The 21965-nt window shown below is 40.8% G+C and overlaps 1 protein-coding gene across 1 annotated transcript in view; it reads left to right on the forward strand.

Moving 5' to 3' along the window:
- Positions 1 to 4202: 4202 nt before the first annotated feature.
- The window catches only part of LOC5574158 (titin), a 30696-nt gene continuing 12933 nt past the window's right edge, over positions 4203 to 21965 (forward strand). The window contains exon 1 of the mRNA XM_021842737.1: positions 4203 to 4734. Coding sequence (XP_021698429.1) covers positions 4499 to 4734 — 236 coding nt within the window. The 5' untranslated portion in view covers positions 4203 to 4498. The remainder of the gene's footprint in view (positions 4735 to 21965) is intronic.

Raw genomic sequence — 21965 nt, forward strand, 5'->3', positions numbered from 1 at the left:
TCCTTTTGCACAGTACTTATGATCAGCGTACCGGCCATAAAGAACGATCTATTCAGAGTGACGCTTAAAATTAATACAATCATGCATATGAAGAAAATGCATGGAATCTAATCGATTACACGACAACTTGCACAAATCATGAAGGTGCTATTATTTGACAAGATTTGTAGTGTAATTTTGCGATTAGTCTGGTATTCTCTTTATGTCTATGATTTTATGATGATGGTACATCAAAGAATTTTCTGGGTGGTTTTCGGCCTTCGCCAACGCCAGTGATTGATGATTTTTTAAATACTAGCTTAACATCTATGAAGAGATCTTGAGATTACAGCTATCAAATTTAGAACCACATATTTTCTAGCACCAGTACTGAGATTCTGGTGAAATTGCGGTAGAATTTTGATGCTCCCCGTGTGTTTTCTTAACAGCATGTTGAATTCCGGAAGTTCTAAGTGTTTCTGTGATATTCTCGTTATTTTGGTGGGGTTTCTGATAGTATCCTTGGAATTTCTAGAACTTAGAATGTCGAAATTTTTATGGGAATTGTAGTGATTCCATTGGAAGTCGTTAGAATTCAATGAGGATCTCCCCTAAAACACCATGGTTCCCTTTGAAATTATTAAAATTCTTTTCGATTTCACAAAAAATACCATTGAAATCTATAAAATATTTACCGACATTCAAAACGTTTATATTGAAGCTGTGCTTTGAAATTCCAACGGAACTGGAGATCAATGGAATTTTTTTACAATAATTACAAAGATTGATTTTCAGAATTACAAATATTCACACAATAATTCGCAGGAATCCCACCGCAATATCATAGATTCTTACAGAAATACCGTCTCAAAGATACTCAAAGAATTCCAAGAGATTAATATTATGAATCCTATTCCCACCCCAATTCTAGAGTTTTTACCAGATTCCTAATATTTCCGCAATATTCCTAGAATGGTATTTATACTTCCAGAATTATCATAAAAAATCCGACATTCCTACAGGAATTCCTGTATTCAAAAGGAAATCTGAGATGTTAGAATTTACACGTAAAATTCAGAATTACATTATAAATATCTGAATTCCTACCGACATTCTAAAATTCCTAGAAAATAAAATGATTATCGTAATGCCAGAATTCACACGGATATTACAAATTGCTACTGCCGGTAATCTTACCAGAATCTCAGCATTGGCGGGGCGAATGTTTTCGTAACCTCAGAATTCCTAAGCAAAACTCAAAATACCTTCCGAAATATCAAAACTCATATCGTTTTCCCATGATTTTTACTCAAAAGTAAATTATTCCATTCAATTCCGCAATCTCAAAGCATGTGTAGCAACCTCTGAAGCTAACTACCAGTAGCTTTGTAGTAAATGCTACCTTTATTCATAGCAATGCGTTGTTTGTAGTATGTTCGAAAGGTGTAGAAAGGAAAATGTCACAAACATGTTCCACTCGTGTTCCACATATAGCGATTACTACCGAGAATGTAGTAAACTCAACTTTACTACATTTTATTCATACGGCCCATTGCGGAATTGAATGGAATAATTTACTTTTGAGTAAAAATCATGGGAAAACGATATAAGTTTTGATATTTCGGAAGGTATTTTGAGTTTTGCTTAGGAATTTTGAGGTTACGAAAACATTCGCCCCGCCAATGCTGAGATTCCGGTATGATTACCGGCAGTAGCAATTTGTAATATCCGTGTGAATTCTGGCATTACGATAATTATGTTATTTTCTAGGAATTTTAGGATGTTGGTAGGAATTCATATATTTATAATGTAATTCTGAATTTTACGTGTTAATACTGACATCTCAGAATCTCAGATTTCCTTTGAAATTCCGGAATTCCTGTAGGAACTTTGGGATTCCGATAGGGATGTCGGATTTCCAGTTCCGTTGGAATTTCAAAGCAAAGCTTTAATATAAACCTTTTGATTGTCGGTAAATATTTTAAATGGGATTTTTTGTGAAATCGATAATAATTTTAATTATTTCAAAGGTAACCCAGGTGTTTAGGGGAGATCCTCATTGAATTCTAACGACTACCAATGGAATCACTACAATTCCCATAAAAATCTCTACATTCTAAGTTCTAGAAATTCCAAGGATACTTAACAGAAACCCCACCAAAATAACGAGAATATCACAGAAACACTTAGAACTTCCGAAATTCAACATGCTGTTAAGAACACAAACGGGGAGCATCAAAATTCTACCGCAATCTCACCAGAATCTCAGTACTGTTGCTAGAAAATATGTGGTTCCTAATTTGATAGCTGTAAATTCAAGATCTCCTCATAGTTGTTAAGCTTATATCAAAAAAAAAAAAAAAAAAAAAAATTGGCGTTGGCGAAGACCGAAAACCACCCAGAAAATTCTTTGATGTACCATCATCATAAAATCATAGACATAAAGAGAATACCAGACTAATCGCAAAATTACACTGCAAATATTGTCAAATTACAGCACGTTCATGATTGTGTGCAAATTGTCGCTTAATCGATTAGATTCCATGCATTTCCTTCATATGCGTGATTGTATTAATTTTAAGCGTCACTCTGAACAGATTGTTCTTTACATGCAGAATAACTCTGCATTCTGAATGGAAATTTCTTAACGTGCAGCTTCAGTCACCGCTCATGTTCGAAAGTAGTAAGTAATACATGTTCGAAAAGTTTTTTATTCATACCAAAAGTGTAGTAAACTTTGTGGATTTTGGTTTTCTGTAGTTAAGTTCAATGTTTTTTATTCATATCACCCATTGTATCATTGAACGGAACCATCTAATCAAAGAATGCTGGTAGAGTCCAATGCTTTGCAAAATATCCGAAAACAACAATCATTAGCGTAGGTATCATCGCAGCCGATCAATGATGCTTTGTGAAAATCAGTAATGAGACTGCTGCGGTAGCTTTCTGTTCAACCGTAGAACGGAAAGTTATCTCTAAAATTGCAATATAGAGACTTCAATGCGACGGTACTCAGACGTCAAAGTCAGTTTGACATTCTCTGTTGACATAGCCCTTTTCATGTGACAGGTCCGTCTATGCATTTGTTTACATCGGTGGAGGATCGGTGCTAACACGGAACTGTCATCATCATAGAATAACTGTCAAAGAGCTTTCCTATCAGCTGATTTGAAACGTCTTGTGAATAGGCCTAATTGAGTGCTTTTAAGTTGGAATATTGTGAATTTTCTTGCAAGGTGGATTTGAAGGGATATTGCTTCAGCTGGTTTGAAATCAGCGGTAAATTTCAAGGGGCACTCCAATACATTCAGGCGGTATGAATATCCTCTAACTCAATAGGATTGTGGCTCACAGTTACTCACAATTCACATGAAACATCTGTGAATAGACGATTCTAGATATATCCATTACATTGAAGTCCAGTTTCGAACACATTTCTAAGTATTTGATTGAAATTTAAGTAATTGAAAACTTTACCAAAATAAAATTTTCCAAATATGCATCAAAACGCCCCTCAAAATATGCTTCCCTCCAGCTCGTAGCATAAGCAACATAAAAAATGATCAAAAGGAATCAAAACAAACCACACAAAAATCGTGGTAGTGAAAAGGCAATCTCGCGTACGTGTTGCACCAACGGCAACGGTGTATACAAAAATGTCAGAGAATCAGTCGATTTCGAATACATCTCTCTATTTCATCGACCGACGATTTGGAAGGCGATTTGAGGAACGGCGGTTTAGAACCGTGTCCGTACAATATTTTCCAACCAACGAACATCCAACCTTCGAGTCATTCCATGTAGCGAGCGGACCCCCAAGGGGTCATGCACAAATTACGTCACGCTCCAAGGGGCGGGAGGGGGTCGAGCCAAGCGTGACAAGCCTTACAAAATTTTCGGAAGACTCATACAAAAAGTGTGACAAAAGGGGGGGGGGGGGGGAGGCGGTCGAAAAAGTTGAAATTTAGCGTGACATCATTTGTGTACCATCCCCAACGAGCAAATCCCCACTGTATTCTACAAAATTATTGTTTGTACTCTTTTTGATTTAATGCAGGGTGGTCTATTCCTCACTTTTGAAATGATCTCGTGAATCACTGGAAGAAGTGAAGCAGCCCTGCGACTGCAGCGTCATCCTGCTTCCAGTGATGACGATCGATGATGACAGTTTGGCTTGTTGATGGGAAAATGCACTTGGGTGGAGGAAAAGAGAACGCAATAGGCTCTTGCCTCTCGCTTGTGTGGTGTAGTGCAAATAAAAAAATCCCTACGCCAAGTAGCAAAAAGAAAATTTTTGGTATAACGAAAAGTTCGTATTTTGCGGTAAATAGTTGAAATCAGCCTGTAAAACCAACGTGAAAATGTGACCCAAGTGGCGTGGATGTAATTGACGTGAAATTTTGCCCGATCGGTGTCGTTTTCGAGGTGTAATTTGCAATCGAGGAAATCAGTGTTTGGGAGCCTTTTGCTGACGAGCGATTCTTTTTCTGCCTGCCGTGGAAGAAGAGAAAAAATCAAAATGGTTGTATCAAAAGACGGCAAGCGACGGAGAAAAGTTGGATCGGCCGCGGCGGCTGTCGGAGTGAATAATAGTTCCGGGAGTGCCACCAACAACAGTAACAGTGCCACCGGAGGCAGCTCTTCCGGAACGGGGTCCCGTGGAACCGGTGCCGCCCCAGTAGTTGCTTCCAGCGCAGCAGCGGCCAAAAGAGATACCCCTGACAGTGATCTTTCGCCGCCGGAGATTCCGAAAAGGTGGGTGGTGAATATTGTGATTCAATATTATGGATGCATATTGCATATGGTAGGAGGTGTTTCATTGTTGGATCGGTGATACTTTTCCCGGTGTATCGTAATTAATTTATTGATTTTTGAAAATGCTTGTGAATCAGGGCTTTAATAAAATAAGTAGATATGTTTTTTTATTAAATTGCCAAAAAGCTATAATAATTGTAAATGTTTTCAATACGATATTTTTAAAATTGTTCTTCTGAATTTTAACTAAAATTAAACATCAATTTACTTTTTGAAATTTAATTGACCTGTGAACTAGCAAAATCCATTATTTTTGCCATTTCATTCCAAATATTTAATATAACTATATTACATTATATTATATTATATATAATATGAGTTTAAAAGGAAAACAACCAACAAATTTTAAAAATAAGATTTTTGCTCAAAATTGAAGCAAAGCTCATGAAAGTATCGTTGCAATGATATCTGCAATGCAATGATAGATTTTTATGAAAATTTCTTAAAATTTGAACGGAAAAACTTATTTTAATTTTTGATGATTGCTAATACATGATGATTGCTGTTCCATGACTCGATATTTCCATGAGTCGATGGTCCCTTCAATATCGACTCATGGAGGTTTCACTGTTATTGAATGGGGCTCTGCACAAAAATCTTTCTCTCTCTTTCAACCCTTCACGAAATTTGAAAACAAAATGGCCAGTAAACTTTAAAATCCAATGCAAAATCAAAACAGTGCAGTGCCCCATGACGGATTTGGGCTTCGTGGCCGTGCTCTTAATGTTACCAAGCATGTAGTCAAGGGGTGTGGGTTCGATTCCCGCTTCAGTCCGGAAAACTTTTCGTCAAGAGGGTTTTTCGGCTGTGCCGCTGGGCATTGCATGCTAGTCCGTTGTCTAGTGGTGCTTCCTTGAAAGGGCAAATCGTCCACTAGAAGCATTAACGTGCCGGTGTCTTTTGATCCTTAATAATTTAAATTTGATGTTTTCCCTGGGCTTGGAATTATATTTTCCAGGGAGCGATGAATTTTGATAATTGATCGCTGTTGTTAGTAGTTTTGATTAGATGTTGGGTGAATTTCAAAGCAATGGCAACCTCTTTATTACAAAATTTAGATTTTATCTTCTGACCTAAAGATTCTGGTTAAACTACTGTACTATGCAGTTGGGCTGCACTACGCTATCACTCATCAAAATTACTTTCACTTCGGGAAAATATAATTTCAAACTGGCGAGAAGATTACAGACTGAGGGTGGGTTAGGAGCACAATCAGACCCTTGAATGTGCAATGTGGGGTAGTAATTGGGAATGCCATTGACGGTTTGTAATCTTCTACGAGGTTTTCGAAAACCAACAGGGCGCGTGCACCGGGTTGCGGATAGGAGCAAAGGGAGATCAATAGCATTTACCTAAAATAATAGAGCAAAAAGCCGTTCCATGATTAGGTAATGTTTAGCGATCTTCTATGGTGTTCTAGTACTATAAAATTCTTCACTCACTGGGAATTCTGGCCTTGATAATATCCATAGTGATAAAAACATAAAATAATACCTAATACTGTAGTAATAAACGAAATAAAATCAATCTTCTATACTTGACAAGGTTTTGAAGACAATCAATGAGTGAAAGAACTACCTATTAGAAAAGCCACATCAGCTAAGGCTATACATATACAAATGTTGGTCATAGGGTCATGACGAGCATTCGGTATGTATGTCTATGATTGATTCTTATTTAATAGGAGCACTAGAAGACCACGCGGACAATTTCGAAACAAATTATTTTATACATCGGTCTTATGATCCGAAAGGCTCAGCTATGCTGTAATGTCATTTTTTAAGCTATTCATTACTGCTGTTTAATTGTTTATTATTCTAACAAAACTACATAATTACTCATTACTAATCACTGTTCCTATATTCTCTCTTTCTCACCTTCTTATCTGTTGCATGATTATGATCATTACTAATATAATGCATGAGCATGCACAATAAGAATAATTTCAGAATTGTAAGCAGTCAATGGATAACTGGATAGAATAGCTTCGAAAAGGGTGCTCAAAACAGAATAATTCTGGTCAGGGAAGTATAAACATCATGAGTAAGTAACACATTTCATTTTAATAATATCAAATATTTTTATATAAATCAGCACCGCCAATCAGTGAATTGAATTATAATTTTATATCTGTAAAGTTGTCTTACTTGTACATCGATTGAATTGCGTTCTTTTTAGTAATGTTCAATCATTAGCAAAAGCTTCTAAAGCGTCGCATCGTGCCATCAGCAGTTCTTAGCATCACTCTCATATTGTCATAATTTTCTATAGAGCGATCAGCTAATTCTTTCTTACTTGTACAATGGTTTCGAATTTTAATAAATCAAACCAAACTCCAAAACTCAAATTAAATTGCTCTCAGCATATTTACATTTTGCAGCATTAATCGCATTACTGTGTCAAGTCTTCTCCAATTTCCTATACCCTACCCCAACCCTTCCTATCATTTCCGATGGTGTTCAAGTGGTCCGCATAGACTATTACGGCCATTACCTATCCCTTCCCCCGGCTTTGGACTGACTTGCGCTCTCATTGCCCCACCAAACGCTGCAAAATGAAAATGAAAATGAATAATTTAAATTTGATGTTTTGTTTTCAAAAAACATGAGACAAGCGGTAGACAAGTTACTAAAGTAGAAAAAAATATATTCGTTACTAAATATGAATATAGGCCATTTGAGCGATAAAAACACCAAAAACCATTATAAATATTTGAACTCATATAGTTATGATGATATGAATTGTATTGCAAAATTTAATTATCCCCTGAAATAATCTTTAGCTGTTATTAGATGAAAAATGTTAAAAATGCTGAAAAAAAAGCCTAGATGAAAAAAGTGCAAATATGTGCAGCTAAAATGTTCACTATCCTTTTAGACCCAATACCCGGGTCAGATTTTTTTAAGGAGGCCCTTGATACAACTTCCTTCTTGATCGAAGCGCCTCCATAATTCATATAACGGAGGATATTGGAACTAAGTTGGAGGTGATGATTTCGCATTTTTGAATAAAACATCACCAAACATTAGCGATTTTGCGATGGGTTGATGATGATTGATCAAGAATAGCATAGGCATATAGGCGCGGTAAATGGCTGGGCATGGCGTACCATTGGTACCTCGCGTACCTGCAGGAATAAAATAGACCCCTTTGTGCGGTCCTTAGCCTCTTGCCCAGCAACTCCTATCCCTACCTCCTCGTGGTACTGGCCGGGGTACGAGTAACCTTGGGGAAGATCGGGTAACCAACCCCCGGTGGGAACTTTGGTCGTATGCTGACAGGGAAGGGGGGGTTTGCTTCTGCAAACCTGGAGCGTCTGTACTCCACGTTAGGAGCGGCTCACAACAGCGTCTGTTCCCCATGTCAGGGGCGGCTGATCATCGTCCGAGTGCCAGAGAAGGACTCTAAGCTAAACTGCGCACTATGGCCCTCCGAACATTTAGGGGGAATGGTCCTCCGGAAATCTAGGGGGTTGGTGTCAGGCCCTGCAAGCCAACCGTAAAAACACATCAGCACAGGAACGTCAACGAGAGAATACGGACCGGAACAATCGGCAAAGACCACACAACGAAAATGGACTAGCGATTGGAAACTCGGTACGTGGAACTGCAAATCTCTCAACTTCATTGGAAGTACTCGCATACTCTCCGATGTACTGAAGACCCGCGGTTTCGACATCGTAGCGCTGCAGGAGGTGTGCTGGACAGGAGCATTGGTGCGAACGTTTAGAGGTAATCATACCATCTACCAGAGCTGCGGCAACACACGCGAGCTGGGAACAGCTTTCATAGTGATGGGTGATATGCAAAGGCGTGTGATCGGGTGGTGGCCGATCAATGAACGAATGTGCAAGTTAAGAATCAAAGGCCGATTCTTTAACTTCAGCATAATCAACGTACATAGCCCACACTCCGGAAGCACTGATGATGACAAGGACGCATTTTACGCGCAGCTCGAACGCGAGTACGACCGCTGCCCAAGCCACGACGTCAAGATCATCATAGGAGATTTGAACGCTCAGGTTGGCCAGGAGGAGGAGTTCAGACCGACGATTGGAAAGTTCAGCGCCCACCGGCTGACGAACGAGAACGGCCTACGACTGATAGATTTTGCCGCCTCCAAGAACATGGCCATTCGTAGCACCTATTTCCAGCACAGCCTCCCGTATCGGTACACCTGGAGATCACCTCAGCAGACAGAATCGCAAATCGACCACGTTTTGATCGATGGACGGCACTTCTCCGACATAACCAACGTCAGAACCTATCGTGGCGCCAACATTGACTCCGACCACTACCTGGTGATGGTGAAACTGCGCCCAAAACTATCCGTCATCAACAATGTACGGTACCGACGCCCGCCCCGGTACAATCTCGAGCGGCTGAAACAACCGGATGTCGCCAATGCGTACGCGCAGCATCTTGAGGCAGCGTTGCCGGATGAGGGCGAGCTCGATAGGGCCCCTCTTGAGGACTGCTGGAGGACAGTCAAAGCAGCCATTAACGACGCTGCCGAAAGCGTTGTCGGATATGTGGAACGGAGCTCAAGAAACGATTGGTTCGACGAGGAGTGCCAGGAGGTTTTAGAGGAGAAGAATGCAGCGCGGGCTGCAATGCTGCAGCATGGTACGCGGCAAAACGTGGAACGATACAGACTGAAGCGGAAACAGCAAACCCGCCTATTCCGGGACAAAAAGCGCCGCCTGGAAGAGGTGGAATGCCAAGAGATGGAGTTGCTGTACCGTTCTCAAGAAACGCGGAAGTTCTATCAGAAGCTCAACACATCCCGCAAATGCTTCGTGCCGCGAGCTGAGATGTGCCGGGATAAGGATGGGAGCATCTTGACGGACGGACGCGAGGTGATCGAAAGGTGGAAGCAGCACTACGATGAACACCTGAATGGCGCAGAGAACACAGGCACAGAAGGTCAGGACAGCGAAGGCGATGGCTACGTCAGCACAGCGGACAGCGGAAATCAACCAGCTCCCACGATGGGGGAAGTTAAGGATGCCATTCAACAGCTCAAGAACAACAAAGCCGCTGGCAAGGATGGTATCGGAGCCGAACTCATCAAGATGGGCCCGGACAGGTTGGCCGCTTGTCTGCATCGGCTGATAGTCAGAATCTGGGAAACGGAACAGCTACCGGAGGAGTGGAAGCAAGGCGTTATATGCCCTATCTACAAAAAGGGCGACAAACTGGAGTGTGAAAATTATCGTGCAATCACCATCCTAAACGCCGCCTATAAAGTGCTATCCCAGATTCTCTTCCGTCGTCTATCACCTATAGCAAACGAGTTCGTGGGAAGTTATCAAGCAGGTTTCATCGACGGCCGCTCGACAACGGACCAGATCTTTTCCGTGCGGCAAATCCTCCAGAAATGCCGTGAGTACCAGGTCCCTACACACCATTTGTTCATCGATTTCAAGGCGGCATACGATAGTATCGACCGCATAGAGCTATGGAAAATCATGGACGAGAACAGCTTTCCCGGGAAGCTCACAAGATTGATCAGAGCAACGATGGATGGTGTGCGTGAAGATCTCGGGCGAACACTCCAGTTCGTTCGAGTCTCGGCGGGGACTACGACAGGGCGACGGACTTTCGTGCCTGTTGTTCAATATTGCGCTTGAAGGTGTCATGCGGAGAGCCGGACTTAATAGTCGAGGCACGATTTTCACGAGATCCGGACAATTTGTTTGCTTCGCGGACGACATGGATATTATTGGGAGAAAATTTGAAACGGTGGCAGATTTGTTCACCCGCCTGAAACGCGAAGCAACAAGAGTCGGGCTAATGGTGAATGCGTCGAAAACAAAGTACATGCTGGTTGGCGGAACTGAGCGCGACAGGGCCCGCCTAGGAAGCAGTGTTACGATAGACGGGGATACCTTCGAGGTGGTGGACGAGTTCGTCTACCTCGGATCCTTGTTGACGGCTGACAACAATGTTAGTCGGGAAATACGAAGGCGCATCATCAGCGGAAGTCGTGCCTACTATGGGCTCCAGAAGAAACTGCGGTCAAGAAAGATTCACCCCCGCACCAAATGCACGATGTACAAAACGCTCATAAGACCGGTAGTCCTCTATGGGCATGAGGCGTGGACTATGCTCGAGGAGGACTTGCAAGCTCTTGGGGTTTTCGAACGCCGAGTGCTAAGGACGATCTTCGGCGGCGTGCAGGAGAACGGCGTGTGGCGGCGAAGGATGAACCACGAGCTCGCTCAACTCTACGGCGAACCCAGTATCGTGAAGGTAGCTAAAGCTGGAAGGATACGCTGGGCAGGGCATGTTGCAAGAATGCCGGACAACAACCCTGTAAAGATGGTGTTCGCCACGAATCCGGTCGGAACAAGAAGGCGTGGGGCGCAGCGAGCTAGGTGGATTGACCAGGTACACCAGGACCTGGAGAGCGTGGGTCACAGTCGAGGATGGAGAGAAGCGGCCATGAACCGAGGGAATTGGCGAAATATTGTTGGCGAGGCTTTATCAAGATAATTGATGTAAAGCCAAATAAACAAACAACAGCATAGGCATATAGGTCACTGTCCGCGACCCATGCGGTTTTTGGGTGGCGTCATGACGCTCTACAGGCTAGCAAAACCATGCGCTTTCCTGGTGGCTGACCATAGGGAACTAAAGGCACTCGTTTACCGAAAAAAAACGTTAAAAGCGGGAATAAGACGGGAAAAACCGGGAATTTGAGAAGATCACCGGGGAAATCGTTTTGAACGAACATCTTCAAGCTGTAGACCACAAACCAATCTCAAAAAAAAAGTTATAGAAAGCAGTTATGTTTAATGATATTGCCATGAGGCATCCGAAATTGTTACACCATATTTCTTCAAAATGTTTCACTCTTTTCTTAGCAATGTTCCGAAATATTTTTTTTTTTAATTCTTGCTTTCGCACTGTCAGAGCTAATATTTTTTGAACTTTTCTCTAACTTTGTTTACTCAACGTTTTGAATCAAAGATTAAATCCTTATTGCAGATTAGTTTAGCTTTTGTAATTTCTGAATACCACAACTAATCTTGAAAACAAGCCATTTATAAGTGTTTTTAATATGTCACTAGTTATTTAATTGACAAAGTTTTGAACAAGGACTCATTTACGATTTTAATAACCAATACTAATTAAGCTGTTACAAGTAAGTGTTTCTATATGTGTTCTTGTTTCATTCATACCTTGAAATTATTTGCTTTAGAGAGCTCTTTATGTTTATGTGGAAAATTTAAAGGATTAAGAATTGAAATAATTTCAATATCGGTAAAGAACTACTTGGGCATCTTGATGATTTACTTAGGCAGCTGAGGCTTTTGTCGCCCAAATTATCTGAAATTCAGCATTAAGATGCACTTAAGGTCATTATAAACCAAAGCCAAACCTTGAAATTTCAAGGGCACGAGTCCAAACGAGAACCAAACAGAGCTCCGCGCTGAAATTTTGATCGTTTTATCATCGCTAGAATGCAACCAATCCATCAAATTTTCAACGCGAACTGTTTTCAGGTTCTCTAGATCTTAAAACTTGAACTTGACAATTTGAAGTTTGGCTTAAAGGGCACATTGTTGGTAAATATGGTTAAAATAGCATTCAAATTAAACCCCTGTCGTGTCAAGAGTAGGATCTGTTTATTAAATTACTATTTTTTTCCGTAATAGATAGCTCGATCGATTCAGATGAATACTATACTATGCCATAGTTTTCAGAATAAGATTCTATATAGATTAGAAGAATCTAATAGTCATTTTATTGTCCCAATAGCGACACTATTGATAAACATTCAAATTACTATGGAAAGCAACTAAAAAATTTAAACCGATTCAAAAAAAATGTTGCAGTGCTTTTTATAGAAAAAGTGAATTGAAGTCGTTGGAAAGGATGGATTAAAGCCGGGAAATTTTTGTAAAATATACCGGGAAAAGAACGGGAATTTTAAAATCGACAATTGGTGGCCATCCTGGAATTAAAAAAAATGATTACATAACATGTAGTATTAACAGTCTTAAATTTAACAAAGATTTTAGAATAAATAATCAGGCGTACTTGCTACATAGTTTAGAGAACAAAACCGATTAATTATAACTAGCATGCAACAAAACGATCAAAATATCAAAGCGAACGGATGTCAGGCTCTCTAGATCTGTGAGCTCAAACATTTGATGTTTGGTTTCGTTTCATATATCTTTATTCGCAAATTTATGAACTTTAGTTTTCGATTTTTCAAATTTTTATTTTTGAACAACCCTATTTTTTTTTTCTTGAGGCTTTTTTTAGTACTGATGTTTGACAATAATCAAAATTTAAGATTTTGCAGTACTTTTCAAAATATAAAATTTCTTATTTTTCTGGACCGTATTTTGTTTTCTGTGGAACTATCGTAAAATTGAAATTATTTCAATTCTACAAGGCTCTTCTTTTGTGATAGGTTAATTGTAGAAAATATAAAATGCACAAATTGTTGTATTACACGGTAAATAAGACCCAGGTATTTTTAGGTTATAAAATAATACAATATTTCAAAAATAAAAAATGTTTTAAAAGTCGTATAAAACTTTCCTAATTGCCCAAGGTTTAAACCAAAAATAAAATCATTTGGATTTCCAAGGTAAGAAAAAATACACAAAATTCCAAAAGGTCTAAAGGCGGGGTTGGGTATTAGAGGGTTAATACATTTAGGAAAACTGTCCACCATCTCCAAAACGGTTTTCCCTCTCGTCCCAGCCAACAAATAAGTTCACATAACTGAGATTCAACTCAGTAAAGTAAACGCTTATTCGAAAATAAATGATTGTATAAAATGCATAGATCCCCTCTATGTGGACATATCAAGACTAACAATTCAAAAGGCCTCATCTCCAAAAAGTAAACAATGAGAAAAATGCAATCTTGTTTTGTCAAACAATAAATCAAATTTAAATTATGAATTTAATCATTGTATGTTATTTTATCGTCCCGAAAGTCGATGGATAAACTGATTTATAGCTATGAATATTCATTACTATCATTTTAGCAAAAAATCCTGCTAAAAAAACGAGTCAAAGGAAATGAGGCTTTTATTTCACCAAAAGCTGTGCAGCCCTTTTCATTTGTGCCCATAGACGCCGGCCGACGCTGATGAGGCCTGTGAGTTGACGCCTTTGTTTACTCTAAAATGTGTTGAGGCCTTCTAGTTGTGGCTTGTTTTTTTCATCATCTTCTGATGTGGCCTTTTGAAAATCATTCAAAATTGATGATGAAATAAGAAATTTGAAGTGTAGAAGAGTGTTAAGTGGTGAAGTAAATGGAGATCCCTACAGCAAGAGAAGATTCGTGCGGTCGTATAAATGTGTGATTGATTGAACCCTTCGTCATCCATGAACATTATGTATGTGGTACGCGAGTTCGTCGACGAGAAAATGTATGGAAATATTGGTTCAATTGAAATAATATTGCAATTGAACGTTATTTTTCATGCAATTGAAACCAAATCGTGTTTTTGTTGATAAGTTGTGAAGTACAGACAGGCTGACACAGGTATTATTAGGTAGTATGATACAAAATACATCAGTCTACCGGAACCCGACGGCAAACTTGATAGTGTCGCCGTTTAGACAACCACTGTGTAAAATAATACAAGGAGCAGTCGTTCCGTAGTATAACCTGCATCTACTTAGTGAATTTGGAACGTTTTTCGCAATCTACATTGCAATTTTGATGTTTGTTTAACAGGCCTCAACTCGGTTTCCGTCAGATATAGAAATGAGGCCTTTTTGAGAAAAATGTACTATTGTATGTTTTGGTAAGAATAGGCTCTTATACACTTAAATCAGCAGAAAACCGATTTGTTTACATTTTGGATTTGAGGCCTTTTCAATTGTTGGTCTTGATATGTGGAGGCCATATACGTACATTCCAAAAAAGGCAGTGTAGGCAATACAACTTGAGACGAGTTCGTTTGGTGTTTTCTACAATTTGGTACATAATAGTATTTTACACTTTATATATTTTTGTTTAAACAAACAAACGAGAAATAATAAAGGTAAAACGAGTAGGTGCAAGCCTCCACGCAATGATCTTCAGATCGCTAATCATATTGGCTACCTCTGTTCCGTTCAGTCACTGTTAAATGACACGGAAAGTCGACAAATATGAATCCCACAATATAGCTATTCTGAAGGTATCTTCTACCCCATCTATACTGCCACTGCCACCCAAGCGCAAGTGAATTTGCCATCGGTACATTTCATAAACACTCAATTAGCTCCAATGATTGAAACAGATTTAACATGCTTTAAAATAATTAATTTGTTTCTTATTTGATAATAATACATTAGAAATTATAGTTATTACTCAGCCAAAAATGTGGTCAACATAACAGAAATCGTTTATTCGGTAAAAGCAAAATGTAAAAGTGAAATGTACGAATTCCCTCCATTCGCACAAATTTGAAGACTATATAGGGTTATTCGATGTAATATGCCCCAACTTCATTTTCACGGGATTGAAGCTTTTCACACGTAAATATGATTACATATATTACATATGTGCATATATGTTCTTTGAGAAGTGATCAGTCAAAAGTCAATATAGATTCCAAAAATAACGAAAATCATGTGTTTTGGATTAAAATCTGGCGTCCGATAAGTAAGCCTCATTTGAAATGAAGCCCATGCTTTTATCATTGTACTAATTACAAAAACTTTTACCGGAAGACGTCTGCTAACGGATTCATTTAAACTTAGCAGGTGGTGGAATTCTATTTAGAAACATTTCTACAACGCTGTGCACCTGTTTTCTACGGGAGGGGAATATAGCACGGGTTGTTTTGAAACATCAAGATTTGGACCATTCACAAAAATAATCTTGTAAGGACACGTTCTTTTTTAAGAAGCTATGTGACAAGAGAAAGCTGCATGCAGAGCTTGACCAACTTAATAAATAACGCACTGACACAAAGCAAGAACTATTGAAGTAATGCATTCGTTATTGTAATAGAGCCTTTTTTCCGTAGGGGGACGTATTGCACCTTTTTACCTCACATATATTTTATGCAATTCATTATAGCCAATACAATATCATAAATTCTTGTCTGTTGAAGACACTTGGATAAGTTGCATATTTATATTTTATTCGTATACTCAAATACATTGGGTCATCCCACAGATGATGAATCTAAATACGAAACCAACGAACATAGGCAAAGATATTAACTAACCCTGCTACAACAAACCATCAGGTAGATCATTCCATCCCGGTATGATTCTGCAGCCATAGGTAATCCTTGCGCTGATGGTGGCGAAATAATCATCATCATCATCAATTCATTATAGCCAATACAACTCCAGATAAATTGATTTGGCGTTTAATATGACTAACGTGTATGACAGTGTGTTGCATTTTGTATGATTTAATTTTTACAAACATTGCAAAGACAATGCAATGAATAAGAAATGCTTATATAAAGTTATATCATTGAGTGTGTAAAACTATGATGTTTTATTATCCGTATGTAAGTTTATTCATGAGTACTTCTTGTATTCGGTTTATGCTTAGTTTTTGATATGCATCCAGCGATGTGTACTCTTCTCCTGTATGATTTCATATTTACATCAGATGAACTCATATCTAATCTTACATTCAAGATTATAATAGAATTAAATCAAGTGAAGAAGAAATTGCAAGGAAATGGCAATTTGAAGGTACATATTTTGTTGTATGAAGTACCCTAGCCCGACAACCAAGATGAGACTAGGGTTCAAATTGGTAGATTAGGGTTGTGCACAATATGCATTTATCGGTATCGGCGATAAAATTTTGATTCAATATCGGTATCGGCGATATATCGGATTTGAAATTATCGGTATTGAACCGATATCCGATAATTTTAAAAAGATGGGTGTAAAAGCAAAATTGATAATTTTCCACAACAACTTTTGCATTATGTAGTGCATTTCTTGAATTTTGTGATTACGACATGCAATTCTCAGAGGACATCTAGAATTCCATTGAATCAGTTTCATTTCTTCAATATAATTAATGAAAATAATTCTGATTATCGGATCGGCAATTGTTTTATCGATATCGGAAAATATCGGGTCATGAGATATCGGATATCGTATCGATAATATAGGCCCGATAAAATCGATATTATCGATCATATCGATATTTGCACAGCCCTATGGTAGATCTTATCCCGAAACGCACCACGTAAAGGTGATCTACCCGCGTTACGGGTCAACGCTTACGTACCATACAAATTACTTTTAATTTTCATACAACAAATCTTACTATAGGAGGAGGGGGTCTAAAAACCGTCAAAATTGTCTTACGTAATTAATGAACCATCCCTTAGGTAGTATCCATCTCCATCTGGTACATGGGTGGCGGTAATTTGCAATTAGAGATGTTATGAGAGAATAGTTTTGGCTAGTTTCCGATACCATGAATATAATCCTGGTGGAATTCGGTCTTCTTATCATAAAAGAGATCAGGCCTCGCTCCCTATCTTCTGCGCTCTCGGCTTTAGGTAGCTACATAGATCATTACTCTATCTCGTTGCGTGATCGTATTGCGCTCTACATTGGTATGAGGCACTTGATCGACGTGAAGGAATATAATGTTCAGTTGTCTTATTGTGACCTACACTTTCATTTTGAAAGGTAAACACTGATGCTCACGCGGTCTACGATTAGTGATGATGTGAAAGTTACAAACTCTCTGAGAGAAAAATGTGCGCATTGAATCACGCTTTCACTAAAACATAAATCTTTTGCTGCCGTTTATCATTTAATTAAGTAGGTTCGACAGTTTCGACAGTTCATGTCATCGCGAACAGACGCGTTTATACTATCGCTCCCGCGTATCTAACTTCGCTGCGACCGTTGCAGCTAACAGTTTACTCTCCCAATTTAACTACGCCGCCGAATTTGGCAGGCTCAGGAGTGCATTGCCATCCACCAAAGAAAGCCGACCAATAAGTGGCCAAAAGTGCGAGATTTAGTGCCTAAGTATCTCCGGTCTGTGATCAACATCCATCATACAGCGTTGTTGATAGCATCGAACAAAAGAAGTTATTTGCCTTTGTTCTTGCTCAGACGAACAACCGCCTAGTGAGTGGCATCTCGTGCTGTGCGGTTTGTTTCCATCGTGTCTGTAGAAAATATCTCCACAGTGGTTAATTAAAACTAAAGCGTTCTGTTGGTCCCCCGACATGCCGTCGGGGCTAGACCCCTTTCCCCTAGGGGACACGGGTCCGTCCAACTGTCGTGATGGGGAATTTGCAGGCCCTCTGTTTCCTGAATGGGGAGACCCTCAAGGCCATCACGGTCAATTGGTGATGATGAGAATGCAAGCTGTCTCGGGGAATCTTCCTCAAGCTCCTTTCCTCCTTCGAAAATCTGTGGAAAGTTATCTGGGAGTGAAGATAGACGGAGCCTACCCGGAAAAAGGAGGAAGCACGTACGTGCTGAAAATACGGAACAAAAATCACGTTGAGAAGCTGAAGAAAATGTCAACACTAGCTGATGGCTTTCCGATTACGATTGTGGAACATCCGGTGCTAAACGTTTCGAAATGCGTTATCAGCTGCAGTGACACTTGTGCCTACTCTGATGAGGAGCTGGTTGAAGAGCTGAAAGACCAAGGTGTTAAAGAAGTGCGGAGAATTACAAGGCGCGACGGAGGACAACGAATCCACACCCCAACCATCATACTGACAATCCAAGGCACCGTCATCCCCGAGGACATCTATATTGGATGGATCCGATGCCGTACCCGTCCGTTCTATCCCACACCAATGTTGTGTTATTGCTGTTGGGATTTCGGACACACGCGAGCCCGTTGTCAGCATCAGAACAACCCTACATGCGGTAATTGCTCTGGCAAGCATAAGAACGATTTTGAAAATCCCTGCATCCTCGCCCCGTTCTGCAAACGGTGTAATACCGACAACCACCCTCTCTCAAGCCGCAAGTGTCCCATCTACGTTAAAGAGAATGAGATCCAGCACCTACGGGTTAACTTAGGTGTCTCCTATCCAGCAGCAAAACGGCAATATGACCTAAGATACGGACCCAAATCAATGGCATCTACCGTAGCAGCTAGCAACGATCGGCGTTTTACTGAGCTCTCGGCGAAACTCGATAACGTCCTGAAGGAAGTTAAAAGCAAGGATGATAAGATCGAGGCTCTACTCTCCGAAATTAAAGCCAAAGACGCCCGCATCGAGCGGCTCGAAGCCACGTTGAAGCTCACACCGCAGGAACGGTTGAACACAGTAAAGGAACACGGCACTATCAAGGACCTTGTTGACAAGATCCACTCTTTGGAGTCGGAGTTAACAAGGAAGGACAAAGAAATCGCTATGATCCGTGAAATTTATGTCCCCAAAAAAGCTGGTAACATTGGAAACAAAACTACCAAGTCCGACGCATCAAACGGGCTTGATACCGGACACGATGACACCAATTCTCCAAGCACCAATCAGCCCGAATCGCACGTCAAGAAAACAGGCACGAAGAAGAAAGCCACCAAAACCGACAGTTATGAACGGCTAAACAAGCGTACCAAAAACCGTCTTTCGCCAAATACGACTCCAGAATGTATACTCGCCTCACCTGCTGACATCGAAATTTCTTCAAGTGACGAACCAATGATGAATGCATCTGGGTACATATCCGACACCTAAACATCAGATCGCCTATCTAGTCCCTTCCTAGACCTACATCTCTGCTTGCAGTAAACAGCAAAACTAGCATTGCAGTCTTCCCTCGAAAAACTTTTATTGAAACTGATTTGAAAAGGGAGCGGACTAGCCCTGTAACAGCAATTCCCAACAATCACACCCCATCAATCCAACAACTAATTCTACCTACAACCCCCAACGACCTGGCAATTTGTACTGCGCAACACACCTACCCGGCGGAGCTACCGAGCAGTCGAGGCACCGCCAGTGCGGACGTTTATGCCACACCGGAACTGACGGACAACCCTCGACACTCCGTGGCGGCCGGAAGAGGGACGGACAAGGGAGGTAACTCCTATCCCCCTGAGGACAACGAGGGAGTCAAGGCACAACCAATACAGTCCGTGCCACAAGAATCTTCGCTGGATATGTATTCTGCACGACAGTCCTGCATCAGTGAAGCTCTATCGACGACCGGAAACCGAACACAACCTCGATTCGGTCCTGAAAATTTCCGCTGGCCGACGCTGCCACAAAGTACAAGGTCCAACGCAGCGTTATATGACGCATACCAACTGACACATAGAGGGACGGCTGCTCCAAAAGCAAGCTCTTCTGATCACCCTATCTGGGATGTAGAACATGCTTCTCAAACGGAATATATTGACGATACTTCTAGTCCGTCAAACCGACGTGAGGTCCCAGAAACAGTACATTCCACCAGATCACCCAACCCGAACACCAGGTCATCGTCAGAACAACCTGGCTTTCCGTACCCACAAAGGAGACCATCTTTTCCTTCTGTCAACAGTTTATTTGCAATCCAGTGGAACATGAATGGCTACATCAATAATTTACCGGATCTAGAGCTTCTCGTTAGAGAACAGCAACCAGTCATACTGGCCATTCAAGAGACGCACCGGATCAACACCAACCGGTTGAATCAGTCCTTACAAAGACGGTATAGTTGGATCGTCAAATGTAATGCGAATATTTACCATTCGGCTGCTATTGGAGTTCTATCAAGTATTCCTTTCTCCCCGCTTCAAATCAACACGGACCTACCCATTGTGGGAGTTAAACTCGAATATCCATTCCCTTTGTCCGTGATATCGGGATACCTGCCCAATGGACACCTCCCGGATCTCAAACTTGGCCTTTATAACGCTCTACAAGGCCTAAGAGGTCCAATACTAGTGATGTGGGACGTTAACGGTCATCACCCGGAATGGGGTAGTATTTCACCAAACGATAGAGGCTCACTCATTATGGAAGTAGCAGAAAAGCTTGACCTAGTTGTTCTCAATGATGGAGCCACTACCTTCACCAGAGGCCAACGGAGTTCTGCAATTGATGTCAGTTTGTGTAGTCCAAGTATAGTCAACCGATTCCTCTGGACTGCTAAAGAAGACCCTATGGGTAGTGATCACCATCCAATACTCATCCACACCAACCAACAACCCCAAGCTATTTCCCGTCGCCCGCGCTGGAAGTATGATCAAGCAGACTGGTCTCAATTTCAAGGTCTGATTGACGAACACGTTTCCGACACACCTCCGAATAATATCGAAGAGTTTCTCAATGCATTGCACCAATCGGCTTTAACAACTATTCCTCGCACTTCTCCAAATCCAGGTCGAAAATCGTTGCCATGGTGGTCTCCGGACATTAAAAAAATCATCAAAGCGAGAAGAAAAGCCCTCCGTGCTGCTAAGCGTTTGCCTAATGACCATCCAGAAAAATCCCAACTAATGGAAATCTACCGTTCCAAACGCAATGAATGCCGCCAGTGTATTCGAGAGGCAAAACAGCAAACATGGCAGGACTTCTTAGAAGGGATCAATGCTAACCAGACTGCTTCCGAATTATGGAATCGAGTCAACGCCTTAAATGGCAAACGAAGAGCCACTGGAATGACACTTCGGTTACCAGGGGGGCTCACCAGAGATCCCCTCTTGATAGCCAACGCTCTAGCTGACCACTTTGGTTCTCTATCCTCGTTGGACCGATATGATACAAATTTCATCCGGAAGAACCAAGCAACTGTCGACAGCATAAACAACCTAGTTATCCCAGAAGATAAAACTCCCCTCCGCATTAACTCTCAGTTCCGCATGGAAGAATTAAACTTTGCCCTACGCCATTGCAAGAGCAAGTCAGCTGGTCCGGACGATATAGGGTATCCAATGTTCCAGCACCTCTCTACCGTTTCAAAGGGAACTCTCCTCAATCTCCTGAATAAAACTTGGATCGAGAATACTCTACCGAAGTCCTGGACTCACAGCCTAGTGGTGCCAATCCCTAAACAAGGAAAAGCCGCTACTTCCCCTGGCGACTTTAGACCAATCTCGCTAACATGTTGCGCCAGTAAAATACTTGAACGGATGGTAAATCGCCGGTTAGTCCGTTTTTTGGAAGACAATCAATTTCTCGATCATCGGCAACACGCTTTCCGTCCTGGGCACGGAGCAGGGACATATTTTACAGGGCTAGGAGACGTCCTG

This window comes from Aedes aegypti, chromosome 2 (genome assembly GCF_002204515.2).
Source record: "Aedes aegypti strain LVP_AGWG chromosome 2, AaegL5.0 Primary Assembly, whole genome shotgun sequence".
NCBI classification, from domain to species: domain Eukaryota; kingdom Metazoa; phylum Arthropoda; class Insecta; order Diptera; family Culicidae; genus Aedes; species Aedes aegypti.